At 41.5% G+C, this 20353-nt stretch overlaps 1 protein-coding gene across 4 annotated transcripts in view; it reads right to left on the reverse strand.

Annotated features, from left to right (window-relative positions):
* TAMM41 (TAM41 mitochondrial translocator assembly and maintenance homolog) overlaps positions 1-20353 on the reverse strand; it is a 57756-nt gene that overhangs the window by 29207 nt on the left and 8196 nt on the right. For 3 of the 4 annotated variants that reach the window (XM_010377288.2, XM_030927992.1, XM_010377287.2), the window contains 2 exons: positions 12325-12475; positions 175-320 (listed from right to left, as the gene is read on the reverse strand). In XM_010377288.2, the coding sequence (XP_010375590.1) occupies positions 175-320; positions 12325-12475 (297 nt within the window). Of the gene's footprint in view, positions 1-174; positions 321-12324; positions 12476-15926; positions 16076-20353 lie in introns of all 4 variants that reach the window. The other variant, XM_030927989.1, reaches the window with a different exon arrangement.

The following is a 20353-nucleotide window of genomic DNA, read 5'->3' on the forward strand; positions in this document are numbered from 1 at the left end:
TCTGTTACCTCTTGGCATTATTCCAGATACACAGAAGCCTATGTTTACATACAGTACTTACTTTTTGAACTATAAATGTTCTCACACCAGTCATGCTGTTCTACCCCTGACTTTCTTCCTGCAAATAGCCCTTGTCTTAGAAACAATGCAAGCTATTTTCCACATACAGTTTACCTCCAGCCGGCCTTGCTGGCTTTTATACACCACTTGAGGATCCTCCTGTAGTATGCTGCCATAGAGCTCTCGAAAGTGGGCTATATTGGGCTTCACAATATTCAGCACTTTTGTTTTATCCTCTCCAACCACCATCCGAAAGTCACCTAGTTAAAACAAAGGATAAACACATCTTCCAATAAGAATCCACACTCTGACCTATGAATGACACTCCCCACACTGATACTGCATGGGTTCACTCTGGCAGGATCCCTCATCAAAACACTTGTTTTTCTTCCTCAAAATGTGGACACTTTACCCAAGAAATGTGAGCACTTGTTTGGAGGAAAACAGGGTCTCTCAAATCACAAAGCCCTTGATGCCAGTTAAATTATAATTACCTAGGTACAGAAGGTAATTTTAGTTTTAGTTTTTCCAATGCAGACACTTCTGCACCTACAAAGTCCTGTCTTATGGGCCAAACTCTGCCTGTGGCCAACGAGGGAGACAGGAGCTGTGCACCATCACTGCAGACTTGTCCTTGCCATTGCTTCCTCATCGTTGACCTGTATGTTTATGAGGGCTTTTGAGGCACTTTATGAATGTAATTAATCTGATTATATTTTACAAGGGCAAAATAAGGCTTAGAAGTTCTATAAGAGGAGGTTTGCATTTAAGATGAAATTGAAAACAGATAGAACTTCTTAAATTGCAAATGATGAGAAATGAAGAATGTTACATTTGCCTATGGGATGAACTGGGCTGTAAAACAAATAATTCTGAAAGACAAAAGCATTTCTGAATCAAAAGAAAAGTGGCCTGCCAATGCCACTGACAACCATCAGCAAGATGGAGGAGAAAGAAACAGGAAAGTGGACACGCTTGAGTGCATGCCTACTGGGCTAATGTGAAATCAGAAGAGGCTGGACACACGCGAACCTTCTGAGTCAAGCGTGGTGAAAGCAATGTGGCTGAATCCTTTGTTGGAGAGAGAGCAAGTTGTCAGGGGGAGTGGAGAGGTGGCAAGTGTAGGCAGATACTCCAGCTGCTGAGGAATCCCCTGGGGCTAGGATGACGATATAATTTATCATCCAAACTAGGTCACTTCTGAGGGTGAAGGGATTGCTATAAATAACTACACCAGGACAAGTATAAACTGAGCAAACCAGGACATATGGTTACCCTTGCCAATTTCTTTTTTCTGGAGAGGGGAAGGGATCATAGAGGTCACTACTTGCCACAATGGATTTTCCTAGTGCAAATTGTTGGCTTGTTTTAGAAAAAGTAAAAATACAAAGAAGACCAACAATATGTACTTCATTGAGTGAGGAATAAAATATGCTAGGTTTTAAGATTCAAAGGACCAACTTACACTATAATTTGGTGGAATGCAACTGGGGACTGCAAGCTTAGAAAAACAGACCTCCAGGCTGGGCGCAGTGGCTCACACCTGTAATTCCAGCACTTTGGGAGGCCGAGGCAGGTGGATCACGAGGTCAGGAGATCAAAACCATCCTGGCTAACATGGTGAAACCCCATCTCTACTAAAAAACACAAAAAAATTAGCTGGGCGTGGTGGCAGGCACCTGTAGTCCCAGCTACTCGGGAGGCTGAGGCAGGAGAATGGCAGGAACCCGGGAGGCGGAGCTTGCAGTGAGCCAAGATCGCACCACTGCACTACAGCCTGGGCAACAGAGCAAGACTCCGTCTCAAAACAAAAACAAAAACAAAAACAAACAGACTTCCAAAGAGCCTCTAGAACCTAACCTTGGTATACAGGGGGTCTGACTGTTCAGGTGAGTGAGCAGAAGCGAGTCCCAGTCCTAACAATCTGCTCAAATATGGATGAACTTGATTTTTTCACTATTATTTTGAAGGGAAAGAGAGTCGTTAGATAGTTAAAACCTGGGATAACTGCTAATAAGGAGGTTGAGAAATCAGTCCTTTCACATATTGCTATTGACAGCATAAACTGCTAAAATTCTTCTGGAAAGCACTGAAGCAAGAAACCCCATCTCTGGAGCAAGCCTAAAGAAATAAGCCAGAAACACACAGAGTTAACGTTTACTGAGCATCTGGTAAATACCAGTCACTGTGCCAAGTGTGTTGTGGTATTGTTTCATTTCATACACACAGCTCTCCTGTCAGGTAGATAGGATTCTATCCCCATTCACATACAAGGCAACAAAGACAGAGATTAAGAAACCTGCTTAAGGTTTCCCAGGAAGTAAAAATATACTACACATATGAAATTGCTCACTGAAGCACTATTTATAATATTGAAAGCATCCCAAATGTCCAACAACAAGGGAAAGGATGCACCATGACGGCATACTGTTACTATCACAGACAGTAATCACACCCAACAAGATGGAAAGTCATCATTTAATAATATGCAGTAAGAAACAAAGATACAAAAGTATAACAGGCCCAGCGTGGTGGTTCACATCTGTAGTCCTAGCACTTTGGGAGGCCAAGGACGACGGGGGAATGTTTGAGCTCAGGAGTTTGAGACCAGCCTGGGCTGGAACACAGCGAGGCCCTGTCTCTATATAATTTTTTTTTTAAAGCATACCAAAACAAAAAAAAACTTCATAAAAAATGAGAAAAACAAGACAAGGGACTATATAAAAATGCTTATTTTTGCTCTAATAAAATACATTTATTGTGGGTTTTTGTATGTGTGCTTTAATTTGCTATCTCATTTGGTCATGGCAAAGATCCATAAAATAGGTACTATTATTCCCAGTTTTACAGATGAGGAGATGGAGGTGAAAAGGTAACATGTCCCAGGTCCAACTGCCTCTTGGTATTAGGGCAGTGACATTTTAGGTGATGATTTTACTCTATAATTTCCCTCCATTTCCCTCACTTCTATAATGTTGGCATATTACTTTCTAGCATTTTAAAACAAATTCATGGGATGCACAGATGATGACTTGACAAATGTGAATAGAGCAGTGGCTGAGTTAACTTTCAACTTGTGTAAATCCTATGCATATAAAAATGGATTCCATTATCTTTGAAGAGATGAAATGTCATCAAATGCTGACTCTAACAAGGCTGGCCCTGAAGTGAAAGATCAATTTCTTTTTTTTTTTTTTTTTTTTTTTTTTTTTTTTAGACGGAGTCTCGCTCTGTCGCCCAGGCTGGAGTGCAGTGGCCGGATCCTAGCTCACTACGAGCTCCGCCTCCCAGGTTCACGCCATTCTCCTGCCTCAGCCTCCCGAGTAGCTGGGACTACAGGCGCCCGCCACCTTGCCCGGCTAGTTTTTTGTATTTTTAGTAGAGACGGGGTTTCACTGTGTTGGCCAGGATGGTCTCGATCTCCTGACCTTGTGATCCGCCCGTCTCGGCCTCCCAAAGTGCTGGGATTACAGGCTTGAGCCACCGCGCCTGGCCGAAAGATCGGTTTCTAAAACTGTTGAGTTCTAAATATTTGTGTCATTCCTTCTTTCTGTACATTCCACAAACAAAAAGTTCCTCAATTTTAGGGTCACTTTCCGAGAGCAGGATTTACCATTTTAAAATATCAAGAATTATGTTTTACAATCCAAATCCTCCCCCTAAAAGAATAATTGCATGCCATGATTAAAGGACCTCGAAAATACTCTAGGCTCTCGGAGGACAAGGACTGGGGCTTTTTATGTCTGCATCCTTAGCTCCTTGTGCACTGCCTGGCACAGGGAACACACACATCAATAAATGTGTGCAGAACTGAATTTCTCTCACTGCTGTGCAGCTGAACTAGCTCAGCCACGGGGGATAGGAAGCAAATGGGCTTATGACTCATTTCTTCAGAACAAAATGAATAAAATCATGGGCACAACATGAACCAGCATCTGATCATAACAATCAATTTTTCTTACCTTCGGAGATTTGTTTGCAACAAAACAACAGCAATGGATTAAAACTGACTGCTGATTTTATTTTATGCCTCTAGAACTGCCAGTACAGTACAACAGGCATCCAAAAGGATAATTTCTCCTTGACCTTGAAATGATACAAACTCCAAGGCCTGTAAGCCACCTGTAGGTGGCCTTCCCTGTGATTCAGGCATGCAGCCAGCAGTCAGGGACCTCATTACAAGTGTGCAGATGTGAAGGGCTGCACAGTACAGCAGCAAGGCCCTGGCTTTCAAGTTTGGCAATGTCCCAGGGTGACTGAGGTTAAGTTACTTAAACTTTCTGAGTCAGTTTCCTTCTCTGTAAAATGGCTTAACAATCATAGTAACCTTTCAAAGTTGCTTTCAGATTTAATGAGTTAGGGCAGCGGTCCCCAAACTTTTTGGCACCAGGAACAGGTTTTGTGGAAGACAATTTTTCCATGGATGTGGGTCCAGGGGACAGTGGTTTCAGGATGAGTCAAGCACATTACATTTATTGTGCACTTTATTTGTTATTATTACATTGTAATATATAATGAAAGAATTATACGCAGAAAGAAACATACGCAGTTCAAACAGGGATTGCGCTCCTATAAGAATCCAACGCAGCTGCTGATCGGACAGGAGGGGGAGCTCAGGCAGTAATGCAAGTGATGGAGATTGGATGTCAATACAAATGAAGCTCGCCCACCACTCACCTCCCACGGTGCGTCCTGGTTCCTAACAGGGGGTTCCCAAGGGTTAGGAAACCCAGAGTTAAGGTATTAGAGAATGCTTTTTAAGTAGTAAAACAGATACTACTTATGATATGTATATAGCATAGTCGAAGGATGGAGGGTAGAGGAAGCTGTGGGTTTTGGAGATAATTACCAGCTAACTTTTCTCCCTTTGAACTAACTGCAAGACTGCTGCCATTTCAGTTTAGCGAATATCTGAGTGGCTACAAAGTACCAGGAGCTGTGCTAGGCAATGGAGATCCAGGCTGGGCAACCCTAATCTGAACACCGGAAATGCAAAATGCCCCCTAACCTGAAACCCTTTGAGCACTGGCATGACACCACAAGTGGAAAATTCCACACCTGACCTCATGCAGTGAGTCGCACATATTATTAAAAATATCATATAAAATCACTTTCAGGCAATGTGTATGAGGTGTATATGAAACATAAATGAAATTCGTGTTTAGACTTGGGCCGTCCCCAAGATATCTCATTGTATATGTGCAAACATTCCAAAATCTCAAAAATTACAAAATCCAAAATACTTCTGGCCCCAAGTATTTCAGATAAGGGATATTCAACCTGTCCAGATATAGGTTCTACCTCAGGCAGCAAAGGGTATGAAAAAAAGATCATTTCAGTGCAGATTTTTATGTGGTAGTGTTTAAGGACTGCAGCCCAAACTGGATATTGATACGGCAAAATAATATTCATTTTCATGACTGTTTTTCAGATATAATTCACACACCATGTAATTCATCCATTTAAAGTAAATAATTCAGTATTTTTCATTCTATTTACAGAGTTGGACAATCATCTGTCCAATCTAATATTAGAATATTCCAGCCTCCCCCCAAGAAACCCCATACTCCTAAGTGATCACTCCCCATCGCCCTTCACTCCCCATCCCCAGCCGGAACTGAAACATTGCTGTCATTTTGGTTCACTGAATATTTGGCTGGCTACAAAGTACCAGGAGCTGTGCTAGACAATGGAGATCCAGGTTGGATCTAATCTACTTTCTTGCCACAGATTTGCCTATTCTGGACATTTTATACACATTGAATCAAATACTATCTGGGGTTATTTTTATGACCTTAGCAAAATGTTTTCAAGGGTCATCACACTGTAGCATTTATCAGTACTTCACTCCTGCTTATGGTTAAGTAATAGTCCATTGTACAGATGCACCAATTTTATTTATCCATTTCTCAGTTGATGAACATTTGTGTTGTTTCCACTTTTGGGCGATTCATTACGAATAATGCTGCTATGTACGAGTTTTTGCGTGGACATACGTTTTCATTTCTCAATACAGGAGTAGGACTGGTGGGTCACATGGTAACTATGTTTCACATTTGGAGGAACTGCCGAGCTTTTTTCTAAAGCAGCTGTACCACTTTACAATCTTATCAGCAATGTATGAGGGTCCCAATTTCTCCACATTCTCAACACTTGTTCTTGCCTTTCTTTTTTATTACAGCCATTGTAGCAGGTGTACAATGGCGTCTCTGTGATTTGGACTGGTATTTCCATTTCCCTAATACCTGTGATGTTGAACAACTTTTCATGTGCTTACTGGCCATTTGAATACCTTTTCTGAAGAACTGGCTATTCAAATCCTTCTCTTCTTTTTAAACTGGGTTGTCTTTTCATTGTTCTGTTGTTGTGGTTGTTTTGTTTTTTTTTTTTTGAGACAGAGTCCTGCTCTGTTGCCCAGGCTGGAGTGCAGTGGCATGATCTCGGGTCACTCCAACCTCTGTCTCCTGGGGTCAAGCTATTCTCCTGCCTCAGCTTCCCAAGTAATTGGGATTACAGCTGCACACCACTACACACAACTAATTTTTTGTATTTTCAGTAGAGGCAGGGTTTCACCATGTTGGCCAGCCTGGTCTTGAACTCCTGACCTCAAGTGATCCACCAGCCTTGGCCTCCCAAAGTGTTGGGATTACAGGCGTGAGCCACTGTGCCCAGCCTTTCCATTGTATTTTAAAAATTCTTTATATATTCTGGATACTAGTCCCTTATCAGTTACATGATTTGTAAATATTTTCTTCCATTTTGTTAGCTGCCTTTTCACTTTTTTTTTTGAGAGAGTCTCACTCTGTCACCCAGGCTAGAGTGCAGTGGCATGATCTCGGCTCACTGCAACCTCTGCTTCCTGGGTTCAACCAATTCTCCTGCCTCAGCTTCCCTAGTAGCTAGGACTACAGATGCGTGCCACCATGCCCGGCTAATTTTTTTTTTTTTTTTTTTTTTTGAGATAGTCTCGCTCTGTCGCCAGGCTGGAGTGCAGTGGCACCATCTCGGCTCACTGCAACCTCCACCTCACCAGGCTAATTCTGTATTTTTAGTAGAGATGGGGTTTCATCATGTTGGCCAGGTTGTTCTCAAACTCCTGACCAAGTGATCTGTCTGCCTCCACCTGCCAAGGCGCCAGGATTACAGGCATGAGCCACCATGCCCGGCCTTCCTTTTCTATACATTAGAAAACACAAAAGTAGGGAGCAATAGGGAGGACTCAGGTTCACTATATTGGTTCAGGAAGGAAGCAAAATAATCCACTCATCAAATATTTACTGAGCACCTAATACATGTCACGTACTATTTGGAAGCATGCAAACAGAAGGAGCAAAACAAGACAAAAATTCCTTCCCTCCACATCCTCAGTAGTGGAACAAAGACCAAAGATCAACCAACCAACCAACAATAAGATACAGTGTAGCCGACTGTGGAACTGCTATGGGGAAAACAGAAACAGGGAAAGACACAGGGAGTGGTGGAGTTGCAGTGGGGGTCAGGGAAGGCCTCTATGATAAGCCAGAACTGAGGCCCACTGGGGTGGGGTGGGGTGAGGAGGGAGGTGTGACCCAGTGGGTCCTGGGGAAGGACTGACCCAAGTGTGAACCAGGAGTGACGCCCACCACCACAGACCTTTCAGAACAGTAAAGGGTTAAGAGCAAGCATTCCAGGAAGAAGACTGCCTGGGTTCAAATGCTAGCTGGGCAATTATGAGCTATGAGACTCAGGGCAAGCCACTTAACTTCTCTGGGCATCAGTATCCTCAAATGAAAAAAGGGAGCAATTAATACCTAGTTTGTAAATTTCAGGGACTGAATGAATGTTACAATACCTGACACACAGCACTAGTCTAAAAAGGTTGGGTATTATTCATGCTTTCTATCCCTTTAGGAGTGCTGTGTTCTCAGAAATTAGCAAGTGACTACTGAGTACCCTGAATTCCGGCTGAAGCACAAAGAAGCAGGCTTCTAAAGTCCTGAGGCAGTCAGCTCCCATACGCCGATCCAACCACACTGCTTGTAAGGTTTCAGATGGCTTCATCACCACAGAACAAATCTTACTAGCTTCCACTCCAGAGAAAACGTTTCTTTACTGGCTTCTACCAGAATCCAGAATCCACACTTTAGAGAGCTGGCACTAATTGTTAAATTTTTTTCCCCAAGAATCACTCAACTGGCAACTTCCTCACTGCTTCATCTTATTCCTAGAAGTAGCTGAGGCTGTGTTCAGACAATCTGGCAATGAAAGAAGCCCATTCTCTCTCTCATAGGAGAGTGCCTGAAGGTGTTTTTCATCCCTTGAGGACCTTAACCAGCCACATGAAATGGGGCTGTCATATTTCAACCCATCTAAGTACCCAGCTAATTTTTTTTTAATTTAAGAAACAGGGTCTGGCTCTGTTGCCCAGGCTAGAGTGCAGTGGTGTGATCATAGTTCACTGCAGCCTGGAAGGTGGGATTACAGGTGTGAGCCACAGCACCCTGCAAATTTTGACAGGCATTATTTGTCTGTGTAACAAGTTTTATAATTTTTACAGCTGACAACATAATTCCACTTTGGAGAACACATCCAAGGAAGTCAGTGACTCCTTTGCCCCTTCCCCAACGAAAGTAATCTGTACAAAGTGATTCACAGCAGTGTTGCCAATAAAACAGTGATAAATGGAGCTACCCTAAGTGTCTATCAATCACTGGATGATCAAGCAAACAACAGTGTCTCAACCTGAGGAAAACCCATGTGACCAACAATAATCCATAAAAATAATAATAACAGCAATCATTTTTGGAACACTGACTATTAATGAGGTAACATACTGGAGGCAGCCAGGCGCAGTGGCCCACACCTATAATCCCAGCACTCATGGGCGGGGGGCCGAGGCGGGAGGATTGTTTGAGCTCAGGAGTTCCAGACCAGCCAAGGCACATAGCAAGACCCTGTCTCTACACAAAATAAATAAAATTAGCCAGCTGTGGTGGCATGCACCTGTGGTCCCAGCTACTTGGGAGTCTGAGGTGGGAGGGTTGCTTGGCTCCCCCGGAGGTCGAGGCTGCAGTGAGCTGTGATCTCACCACTGCACTCTAGGGTGGGCAACAGAGCGAGACTTTGTCTCAAAAAAAAAAAAAAAGATGTTGGAAGCTATTATATGTATTATCTCATTGAAAATTTCTTTGTGAGATAGTTATTTCTTTTTTACAAATAAGAAAACTGGGGGCTCAGAAAGGTTCAAGCTTGTGTTTCAGGAAATAAAATAATGAAAAACAAATAAAACCATACACAAGAAAGAAAGGTTCAAATACTTTTAGAAAGCTGGTATTCAAACTAGTCCATCATGCACCAGATGAGTGACCTTAGACAGGGAACCACTCTGGGCCTCAGTTTTCTCATCTATAAAATGGGGCAATGATATAGCACCCAAATCAAAAGGTTGTTGTGAGAATTAAACTAGTTATCAAATTTAAAGTACTGAGAGTAGTCCTTGGCACCCAATAATAAATGCTATTTTCCCTGCCATTAAGCCACAGACTTCAGTCACATCAATCTACTGCTCTCTCTCTAAACACATCATGTTCTTTCACACCCTTCTTGCCTTTTTCACACATGTTGTTTTTCAAGTCTACCACTGACTCACTGTGACTGCATGCTATTAATGTGAAGCTCCTTAGAGCAGAAATTCCATCTGCAGTTCTTTAGGATATGAAATGCTGTTTTGCTTGATAAATATTAAACCAAGGACCACTGCCTAAAATTGTCATTTTAATAGTTGCACTTACATGACAAAGTTCATGGTGACCCTTTAAAATGCATTTGGTGCTCCTTTCCTGTTCATTTAAATGCTAACTTCTAAGAAAAACTAAAGGGTTAGAAAGCTTTCTTTTTTTTTTTTTTTTTTTTTTTTGGAGACACAAGACAGTCTCACTGTGTCACCTAGGCTGGAGTGCACTGGCACGATCTCAGCTCACTGCAACCTCCACCTCGCCAGTTCAAGTGATACTCCTGCCTCAAACTCTCAAGTAGCTGGGATTACAGGCATGCACCACCACGCCTGACTAATTTTTGTATTTTTAGTAGAGATGGAATTTCGCCATGTTGGCCAGGGTGGTCTTGAACTCCTGACCTCAAGTGATCTGCCTGCCTTGGCCTCTCAAACTGCTGGGATTACAGGGCCACCACACCTGGCTGGGTTAGGAATCTGTCTTAAAAAAGAAAAGAGAGAGAGAGAAAAAAAAAAGGAGGTGGGTGGAGGAAAAATAATAAAAATAAAAAACAAGAAAAGATAAAGTTTTCTCCTTCCCAGTTCGCAGCTTCTCATCCTCCACCTACTCTTTTCTCACCCATCATTTACAATAATACTGACCTCAGGGCAGTTAAAGTAGTCCTTAAATACTGTATAAAATGTAAAGGATTGTTATTGCTACAAGTAATACCGATCTTGCCTCTGCCGAAGTAATTACTACCAGGCAATTGTCCAACAACATGGACAGACAAGGTTTTTCTGTTGCTTCTCCTGCACACTCCCAGGAAAAATACTGAACTTCACAGATTAGGGACCATATATAATCTCACAACTGGAAAAAGATGGACAATGTCAAAGCTATAAATAAAAATGAGATTAGCAGACAATATGAATTTTGGCATATTCTCAGGGCTTGGGAGACTTCGGTGGTTTGCCAAGAGATAAAAACCGATCAGTTCTAGGACACTGGGTTCTCAGAAGCCTATGAAAGTCAGGAAGAAAATGTGCCTTTCAACACTTTGCCTGGGGTAGGTCTCATACCTATGAAAGAGATCTACCTACAGAGCCTATGTCATTTTCTACCCCCATTACTCTCTTCCAGTTCCAGCAAAAATCAGTTAAAATTGGTAGCAGCTTGAAGGCTAACTTAGTAGTCTTCAAAGAGGTGAAAGCAGCTATGTCATTTGGTAAATTTCCTTAGTAATGTTCAGGATTTAGAAGGAACTCCCAGAATCCATCCAACGCTATGAAGATGTTGACTGGAAGGGAAGAAATGAAGGACTGGTAGTGGTAGGGGCAGAGTAGAGAACAGTCCTGCATCTTCTCCCACCAAGTCAGCTTTCATAAAAGGCTTCCATTCCATCATTTTTCACAGGGGAGTATGGGAAGGGAATCACTCTAATAAAGTGACTCCCTTTGCTCACACAGTGCATATGGCCTGCTCATTCTGGCACGGGGCCACGCAACTCTTTGCCCCTATGTCTTTTGTTGGAAGGCAGGGAGGCTGCCGGGTGAAGCTGGAAGCACTCAGAGAAAAAGGCTGCTTCAATACCTTTCTCTACAGTGTTGCAAATACAGTCGTAGTCATGGTAGATGAATTTAGGGAGGAACGGAAGAACAAAACCTCTAAGGTCTCTTAAATTTCCATGAAATCTCATCTGTCGGTACTGGGATTCAGAGACTAAACTGCTTTTCCAATGTTCTAAGCATAAAGTTCTTTGACTTACACTTAAAAATCGGGAAAGATTATATTTATTTAAGATGGTGGTTTTCAAACTTTTAAAAAAGTAGCAGACCACTTGTTTTGTAAATGAAATCTTACAGGGAACCTTACTATAGTAAACAGATAGATGGGGGCTCCTCTGGTTGCAGTGAGGGTGAGGGGCCAGGGGCTCTACCCTCTCAGTTTGGGACATAATATGTGTGACTTACTCCCAAACGGTTTAGAAAAAATACATATATATAGTATGTTTACACATATGGAGAAAACAGTGGTTCTCAAAGTGGGACCCCTGGAGGGGCATGAGCATCACTTGGGAACTTGTTTCTAAAAATAAAAATTCTTGGGCCCGTCTTTAAACCTATTAAATCAACTGTCTGGGGTAGGGCCCAGGAGTCTGTGTTTTAACCTGAGACTTCCTGGTTGCTCAGATACACACTGAAGTTTGAAAACCACTGATACAGAAAGAATGAGAAAAGAAATATGGTGAAATGCTAAAACTGGTGAATCTGGGAAAAGGGCATAGAGAGTTTTCTGTATTATTCTTGAAACTTTTCTCTAAGTTTGAAATTACTTCAAAATAAAAATGAACAACAACAAAATTACCCTGGGACAATAAGCATGGAGATGTGGAGAGGGGACCTGGGAGGTAGGGAGGCAAATCACGAAGTTAGTGCAAGAACCACTTATGAGGTGATGTGATTTACAACTAAGACTGTAGCAGCTCCAGCGCCGAGTGAGAACAGGATAGCTGCAGTCTTCAAATATAAATCTCTTTCTTGCAGAACATCTGGGCAGCAACCATACTAACCTGAATAGGAGAGTCCAGCAATCTCTATGAAGAGGTCTTCTTCAGAAAAGCTTTCGGGGAGCATGAGGAAAGCAGTGGTCACAGCACTCTTCAGATTTCTATCAAGGGCTGCTCTAAGAGTGACATCCTCGTTCATTGAGATAATTTTCACCTGAAAGAGGCAGAACATTGGGAAGAAAAGCATTGCTCAAGCATGGATTACACAGGCACTGGAACTATCTCAAACTCTTCCCACTGAAGATCTTGGAATATTGGTTCAGGTGACACTAAATTGTTCCTCTAATAAGTAATCCCAGAATCTCCTTGTTTTATGCCAAAGTCAAAGAAATCATATGACACAGGAAAGGATCAAAATGCCAAAGAAAACAAATATTCTTCTTACATGAGGAAACGCATCATAGGTTTAGAAAAAGAGTAAAAGTCCTTTGGAAACTGCAATATTTTTAAATTTATAATCTCACTATTGTCACTTAATTTTTTAGTCGACAGAGGCATTTTACCTCTTTATTTAGACCTCATCTGTAATCTTGGACCACATCTAGCATAGGAAGTTCATGCTCTATTTCACAATCTCTAGATACATTGATTTTGAACTTGACTAAGGAAAAATGAAAGAAAACTAGCTACAGTAGAAAAATAATGGATTTTAGAGATAGGTATGGGCTCAAGTCCACGTACTTACTAGCTATGTGAGTTTGGGCAAATGATTTGCATCAAAGAACTGTCACAAAGATTGACTATAATAACAAATGTAAAGTGCCTAGAATTAGTATTCTGCTTTGCTCAGAAAGAATTTTTCTCCTCAATAAAGAGTAGAAGCTTCCATCTGAGACTTTCTGCAAATCCATTAAAATACAAAGAGTGACTGGGAGTGGTGGCTCACACCTGTAATCTCAGCACTTTGGGAGGCCAAAGCAGGGGGATCATGAGACCAGCCTGGGCAACACAGTGAGACCCCATCTCTATAAAACAAAACCCAAAAAAACAAACACCTAGCCAGGCATAGTGATGCACATGTGGTGGTCCCAGATACTTAGGAGGCTGAGGTAGGAAGACAGCTTCAGTCCAGGTGGTTAAGGCTGCAGTGGGTGGCAGTGAGCCATGATCATGACACTGCACGCCAGCCTGAAAGACACAGTGAGAGTCTGTCTCAAAAAACAAAACAAAACAAAAAAAACAAAAACAAAACAATACTAACAGCTCCAGTCTGCACTGTAGTTAAGATTCTTACTTCTGAAGACTGTAGTATAGGTTTTTTTTTTTTTTTTTTTTTTGAGACGGAGTCTCGCTCTGTCACCCAGGCCGGAGTACAGTGGCCGGATCTCAGCTCACTGCAAGCTCCGCCTCCCGGGTTCACGCCATTCTCCTGCCTCAGCCTCCCGAGTAGCTGGGACTACAGGCGCCCGCCACCTCGTCCGGCTAGTTTTTTTTGCATTTTTTAGTAGAGACGGGGTTTCACCGTGTTAGCCAGGATGGTCTCGATCTCCTGACCTCGTGATCCGCCCGTCTCGGCCTCCCAACGTGCTGGGATTACAGGCTTGAGCCACCGTGCCCGGCAACTGTAGTATAGTTAAGAGATGTGTTCAAATCCCAGCTCCATCTCCTACTAGCTCTGTGACTATGGGCATAATTCCTTATCAGTAAAATGGTGTAAATAACAGAATCAAGCTCATAAGGCTGCTAGAAAAATCAAGTGAGTTACTGCACACAAACCCTTCAGTGAAATGAGCTTCCTTGTGTGCACTTCTCAGTGCACAAGGCAAGAGCTTCTCTGGGCCAGGGGTTCTCATCTTTAGCTAGCATTAGCATCACCTGGAGGACTCGTTACAACATGTATTATCAGATGCAACTCCCAGAGTTCTGTTTCAGGAGGCCTGGGTGAGGGCTGAAAAATGTGCATTTCTAACAAGTTCTTAATGCCCAAGGACTACATTTTGAGAATTACTGCTCTAAGGTGTACACTTACCGCTGTCAAATTGCTCTTCAGAGTGGTTATACCAATTTACACTCCCACCATAATCTTTTTAAAACATCATACTGTTTCTGACTGACTTTCTACACAAAGGAAAGGATCTAGAAGTCCCTAATAAGGACTCCCATATGTCTAAAATGTATCTACCATCTCTAAATCATTTGGTACTATTGACACATTTTTCACCTATTCTAGAAAACAGGGCATAAGTTGCCTTTTGTTTGTCAAATACAGATAATTTTTGACAAAATTAAGATGGCACATAAAAGATACATGATGAGAAACTGCAAAATAAATATTAGAAAGCAAGGAAAGAAGAGAATGCTGTAGTATCCCAAGGCATAGTTTATTCTCTTCTAATTGTAAAAAACAGCATTATAAAACATGTAACTACCATTTTATAAATCAGGCTTCAGAATCTAAATTCTTTTACCTTTTTTCCCTACTTTTTTCTAAGGGAATATTTATAACATACAAACATCATATATGGTAGGTACGCCACTTGATTCAATATCACCCCCTCCTCCTTTACAATTCTGAGAACTTAATGGACCTTAATTAAGCCTTTCAGCCCTTAGGTGAGTTCAGCATTACTGCAATCATCTGCAGAGAGTAACCCATGACCAGCCAGGAACATGACTTGCCTACAGTTGCATAATGAATTGACAACAAAAATCAGGATCACACCCTTTTACTTGGCAAATTCAGCTCTGAATATTCTGAATTATTCTCATGCATTGATTTATGGTTCTATTCTGGTTAACTTATCTTGAAAGATGATTAAAACAAATTTTAAGGTCCTATAAAAACACGTATGCTCATTCCTTGAATAACTTTCCTAAAACTTGTACAGTTGGCTTTTCATATCTGTGGGTTCTGCACCCATGGATTCAACCAATCACAGATGGGAAACATTCAGGAAAAAAAAAAAAAAAACCCACAAACTTCCAAAAAGCAAATGTAGAATTTGCCGCCACAGGCCGATTTGTATGTTGAAGGCAGGTGAACGACGTGATGTGTAAGCACAGTATTAGGTATTACCAGTCATCTAGAGATGCTCTAAAATACACAGGAGGATGTGCATAGGTTATATGCTAATACTAGGCCATTTTATATCAGAGATGTGAATCTGAGGGTGGGGGCAGGTCCTAAAACCAATCCCCATAGACACCAAGGGATGGCTGTATTCCATACTGAATTATTAATATAGGAGGGCAACTGCCTCCTCTTACTGACAGAAAACTTAGGCCCAGAGGGGGTTAAACGATTTCTCCAAGAGACATAGTGGCAAACTGGATCGGGATCCAGTCCCAGGATTCACCCAGTGCTCTTTCCACAACTCTGTGATGTCTCTCTACTTCCACATTCCCGTTCTTCATCCCCATTCATCACACATCCTTCTCAATAATTCTTCACCTCTCTGTTTTCAATGGCTTAGAAACCCAGTGAAATTAGGAGCTATTTTGAGACGTTAACAACTCAAAGATGCAAAGAAAAGACTAAGTTTGGGGAAATTTTTCTAGTTAACAAAATACCACTTGTTCTCCAAGGAAGTTGTTCTACCTAGGCTGTAAGAAAGCAGTCTGTTTGCTATTTAAGGTTAAGAGGGTGAAAATAAAAGCATCCTTACTCAAAGGAAAAATGTCAATTCGGAAGATTCTGCTACTGTGCTGATCTGGTTCTTCAACGAAAGGTGAACTAGGAACTTGTCTCAGCAGCACTGTTATTTGTTGTTCAGAGTGAAAAGCCAGTGAACTCTTGGGACACTGCCAGAGAGGCCTGGGAAAAGAAGAAAGTGCTCAGATTTGTGAATAGCTGTTTGTATCTTACTGGGAATGCCCCAACCTGAACTGCATAGATAACATTAGCACGACTGCCAGGGAGGAAAATCTTTACTGGAGAGAAAGGGGCATTGCTTAAAGGGACTTTCAAAGGAGAGATTTGTGAGTACCTTTCAAGACAGGAAAAAAGAGAAAGTCACATGTGGGCTCCTCTAAAACTGTCACAAGGAGAGACTACTTGAATTGTAAAGAGTGAAATTTTAATCACAAAGACCACAGCCCTACCTACTGTTCAAATACTCAACCGCCCACCAGAACTGTTCCATTCCAAACGACCAGGAGGTTTAACTCTTCTAAATACTCATTGCTTAAGGATAAAGAAGAAACACTGAACATTACAGCTGGATGAAACCTTACTCAATATCTACCTGCTGGACTCTGGGCTCTTCGAGGACAAGCAACATGTTATCATTTTAAAAAATTCCTGGCCGGGAGCGGTGGCTCAAGCCTGTAATCCCAGCACTTTGGGAGGCCGAGAGGGGCGGATCACGAGGTCAGGAGATCGAGACCATCCTGGCTAACACGGTGAAACCTCGTCTCTACTAAAAATACAAAAACTAGCCGGGTGAGGTGGCGGGCTCCTGTAGTCCCAGCTACTCGGGAGGCTGAGACAGGAGAATGACGTGAACCCAGGAGGCAGAGCTTGCAGTGAGCTGAGAGCCGACCACTGCACTCCAGCCTGGGCGGCAGAGCAAGACTCCGTCTCAAAAAAAAAAAAAAAAAAAAAAAAAAATTCCTTTGGCATACAGAGAGAAGAAACAGTTGTCTTTTGAATAAAGAAATGAATGGCTCAATCTGTGCGTTTCAGACGCTAGCAGCCCAAACATTTGCTTATAGCAGGGCAGAGCCAAAACTAGTAAGCCAAGTTTTCCAACTCCCAGTTTAGGGATCTTTTATACCACTGGGGGTTTTTCTACTCACACAAAAAAATTAATCAATAAAGCTACAATACGCTGATGGCTGCACTCTGTGAATATAGTAAAAATCATTGAATTGTACTCTTTAAATGGTTGAGCTGTATGGTATGTGAATTTTATCTCAATAAAGCTGTTATCAAAAAATAGGCCATACATGGGGGCTCACGCCTGTAATCCCAGCACTTTGAGAGGTTGAGGCAGGTGGATCCCTTCAGCCAAGGAGTTCAAGACCAATGTGGGCAACATGACAAACCCCATCTTCACACAAAAAAAATACAAAAATTAGCTGGGCATGGTGGCATGTGCCTATAGTTCCAGCTATTCAGGAGGCTGAGATGGGAGGATTGGTTGAGCCCGGGAGGTCGAGTAAACTGTGTTCATGCCACTCCACTTCAGCCTGAGTGACAAAGCAACACCCTGTCTCAAAAATAAAATTGAAATTAAATAAAGCTACATTACTAAGAGGCAAAATATATTGCAACGAATACATTAAATTAAAATCCTCTTAACAACGTGGCAAAAAAACCACTGCATGTCAATATAAATGCCTTAAAGACTCAAACACAATTATCTAAACACTAAAAACAATGTAAAATACAAAAATCCACAATTATGTTAACTAGGAAAATAACTATTAATTATTACTTGAGAGGTTTCTTGGCTTAAAAAAAGATTGGTCACAATGCTATATTAAACACTTTAAATTCCATGGTTTTTCACTTGGGAAAATATTAATAACCTCAGAAACTTAAGGTTGTACTGAAAATAAAATTAGGGTATTACATCAATTATGAGGTAAGTTAATGGTAAAGTATGACAAAAATTTAACTTACACTCAACTTTTCCCAGAAAGTCCATCTTTTTAAGCAAGATACTCATAAATATATTTGGAGACAGGGTCTTGCTCTGTCGCTCAGGTTGGAGTGCAGTGGCAAGATCTTGACTCACTGCAACCTCTACCTCCTGGGTTCAAGTGATTCTTCTGACTCAGCCTCCCTAGTAGCTGAGATTACAGGTGTGCACCACCATGCCTGGCTAATTTTTCCATTATTTAGTAGAGACAGGGTTTCGCCATGTTGGCCAGGCTGGTCTCGAACTCCTGACCTCGGGTGATTCCCCGACCTAGGCCTCCCAAAGTGTTAGGATTACAGGCATGAGCCACCGCGCCTGGTCTATATTCCTTTTAAAGACTTAAATTGTTAGTGATTGAGAAATTCTATTTCAATTTGTAAGATGCAAGATAATTCTGGGGCTTTAGACAACATAATTTAATGTGACTCCTTTTAAAACACATAAACATAAAGAATTCGTAACTCATATTCTCATAATTCTTTCTTAAGATATTTACCCAACTTTCTTGTCCAAAATACTACCACCCTCTTTTCATTAGATTTATCAAGTCTGATTAATATTTGCTGCCACCTAGAGGTGGCAGTTTGTTTAAAATCATTACCATTATAGGTGGTAGTTTGTTTAAAAATCTTTATCATTCTGGTTAACAGTGATTTCCACATGTTGAAAACTGGGAGCAAGGTGGAAGAGAGAGTTAATTTGCCCATTTATCATTCTCAATTAAAAAATAATAATGTTCAACACTTTCAAATGATTTTATGATACCCTAATTTTCTTGTGCTAGAAGCACAAAAAGCCTTAGAAAATAATCATTGATATTAGTAACATCTTGTTCTCCAAGTCAGCTGAGAAACGCAGAGTTTTGCATGATATGAGCATGGCTGCTACTACTTGTCTTGAATTGCTGTTTTTGTTTTACAAGGATATAACAGTTAGATAAAACCTGAGGTCATTTCCAGTGCTTACATTCTGAGATTTCATGGCATTTCAGGTTTCTAAAGACTTTTTTAAAATTTTGAAATATTCTAAACATGAAGTATAATGCAAAGAATAATACAACATTTTAACATTCAACTTTTATCTCAAAATAACTGAGATAAGCAAAGGCACAGAAAGAAGGGAAAGATCATTTTCTGAGTGTCCACTAAGTACCAGGCATTTCAGAACCCTCTGAGGTCAGCGTCATCAGACTCATCTACAGATGCAAACACCCTGAGGCTTAGGGAGACTGCCAGTGGTGCAGGGTCACAATATTAGCAAGCATCAGAGCTGGGATCCTAACCCTACATCTGTTGGATTCTGAAAAACTGCGCTCTGCCCAGCACTACTACTCTGCTTGCAATATTCCTTTTCTTTTTTTGCAATATTCCTTTTCTTTTCTTTTCTTTTTTGAGACTAGGTCTCACTCTGTCACCTAGGCTGGAGTGCAGAGTGCAATGGCACAATCTCAGCTCACCTCTGCCTCCCAGGTTCCAGCCATTCTCCTGCCTCAGCAGCCCGAGTAGTTGGAATTACAGGGGCATGCCGCAACCCCCAATTAATTATTGCATTTTTAGTAGAGATGGGGTTTTTCCACATTGTCCAGGCTGTTCTTGAACTCCTGGCCTCAAGTGATCTGTCTGCCTCAGCCTCCCAAAGTGCTGGGATTACAGGCATGAGTCATGGCACCCGGCCCTGCTTCCAATTTTCAACACCTTTGTGGACCTTTATTCTACAGATAAATTAACTGAAGTTCAGAAAGATAAAACAAGATGCCCAAGTTTATGTAACAGCTAATGGGTGGCAGGACTGAATATGACTCAAGGCTTCTAATTTGATGTCCATCAAGCTACATATTTTGTTTTTGTTTGTTTTGAGACAGAGTCTCGCTTTGTCACCCAGGCTGGAGCGCAGTAGTGCAATTTCAGCTCACTGCAACCTCCACTTTCTGGGTTCAAGCGGTTCTCCTGCCTCAGCCTCCTGAGTGGCTGGGATTACCAGCGTGCGCCACCCTGCCCGACTAATTTTTGTATTTTTAGAAGAGACAGGGTTTCACTATGATGGCCGGGCTGGTCTCAAACTCCTGACCTCAAGTGATCCACTCACCTCGGCCTCCCAAAGTGCTGAGATTACAGGCGTGAGCCACCGTGCCTGGCCCATCTTTCGCATATTTAAAAAAAAAAAAAAAAAACCCTTGGAAATAAAGTATTTACAAATTTCCAATTGCTCAATTATGAGCTTTACCAGTCATCCAACTTAGAAATGAGAAATTTATCTGTATAGATAAGAAATTTCAGTAAGCCTATCATTTCTGGACTTTAAAAATGTTTTTAATTAAAGTAAAAGTTACAGTGAAGTGCACAGATTTTAAGGGTATGTTTGATAAATTTGTCCATGCATATACCTGTGTAACCCCTGCCTGAATCAAGTGTTTCTGGACATTTTAAGGAGCTACACTATAAAACTGT

This window comes from Rhinopithecus roxellana, chromosome 1 (assembly GCF_007565055.1).
Source record: "Rhinopithecus roxellana isolate Shanxi Qingling chromosome 1, ASM756505v1, whole genome shotgun sequence".
NCBI lineage: Eukaryota > Metazoa > Chordata > Mammalia > Primates > Cercopithecidae > Rhinopithecus > Rhinopithecus roxellana.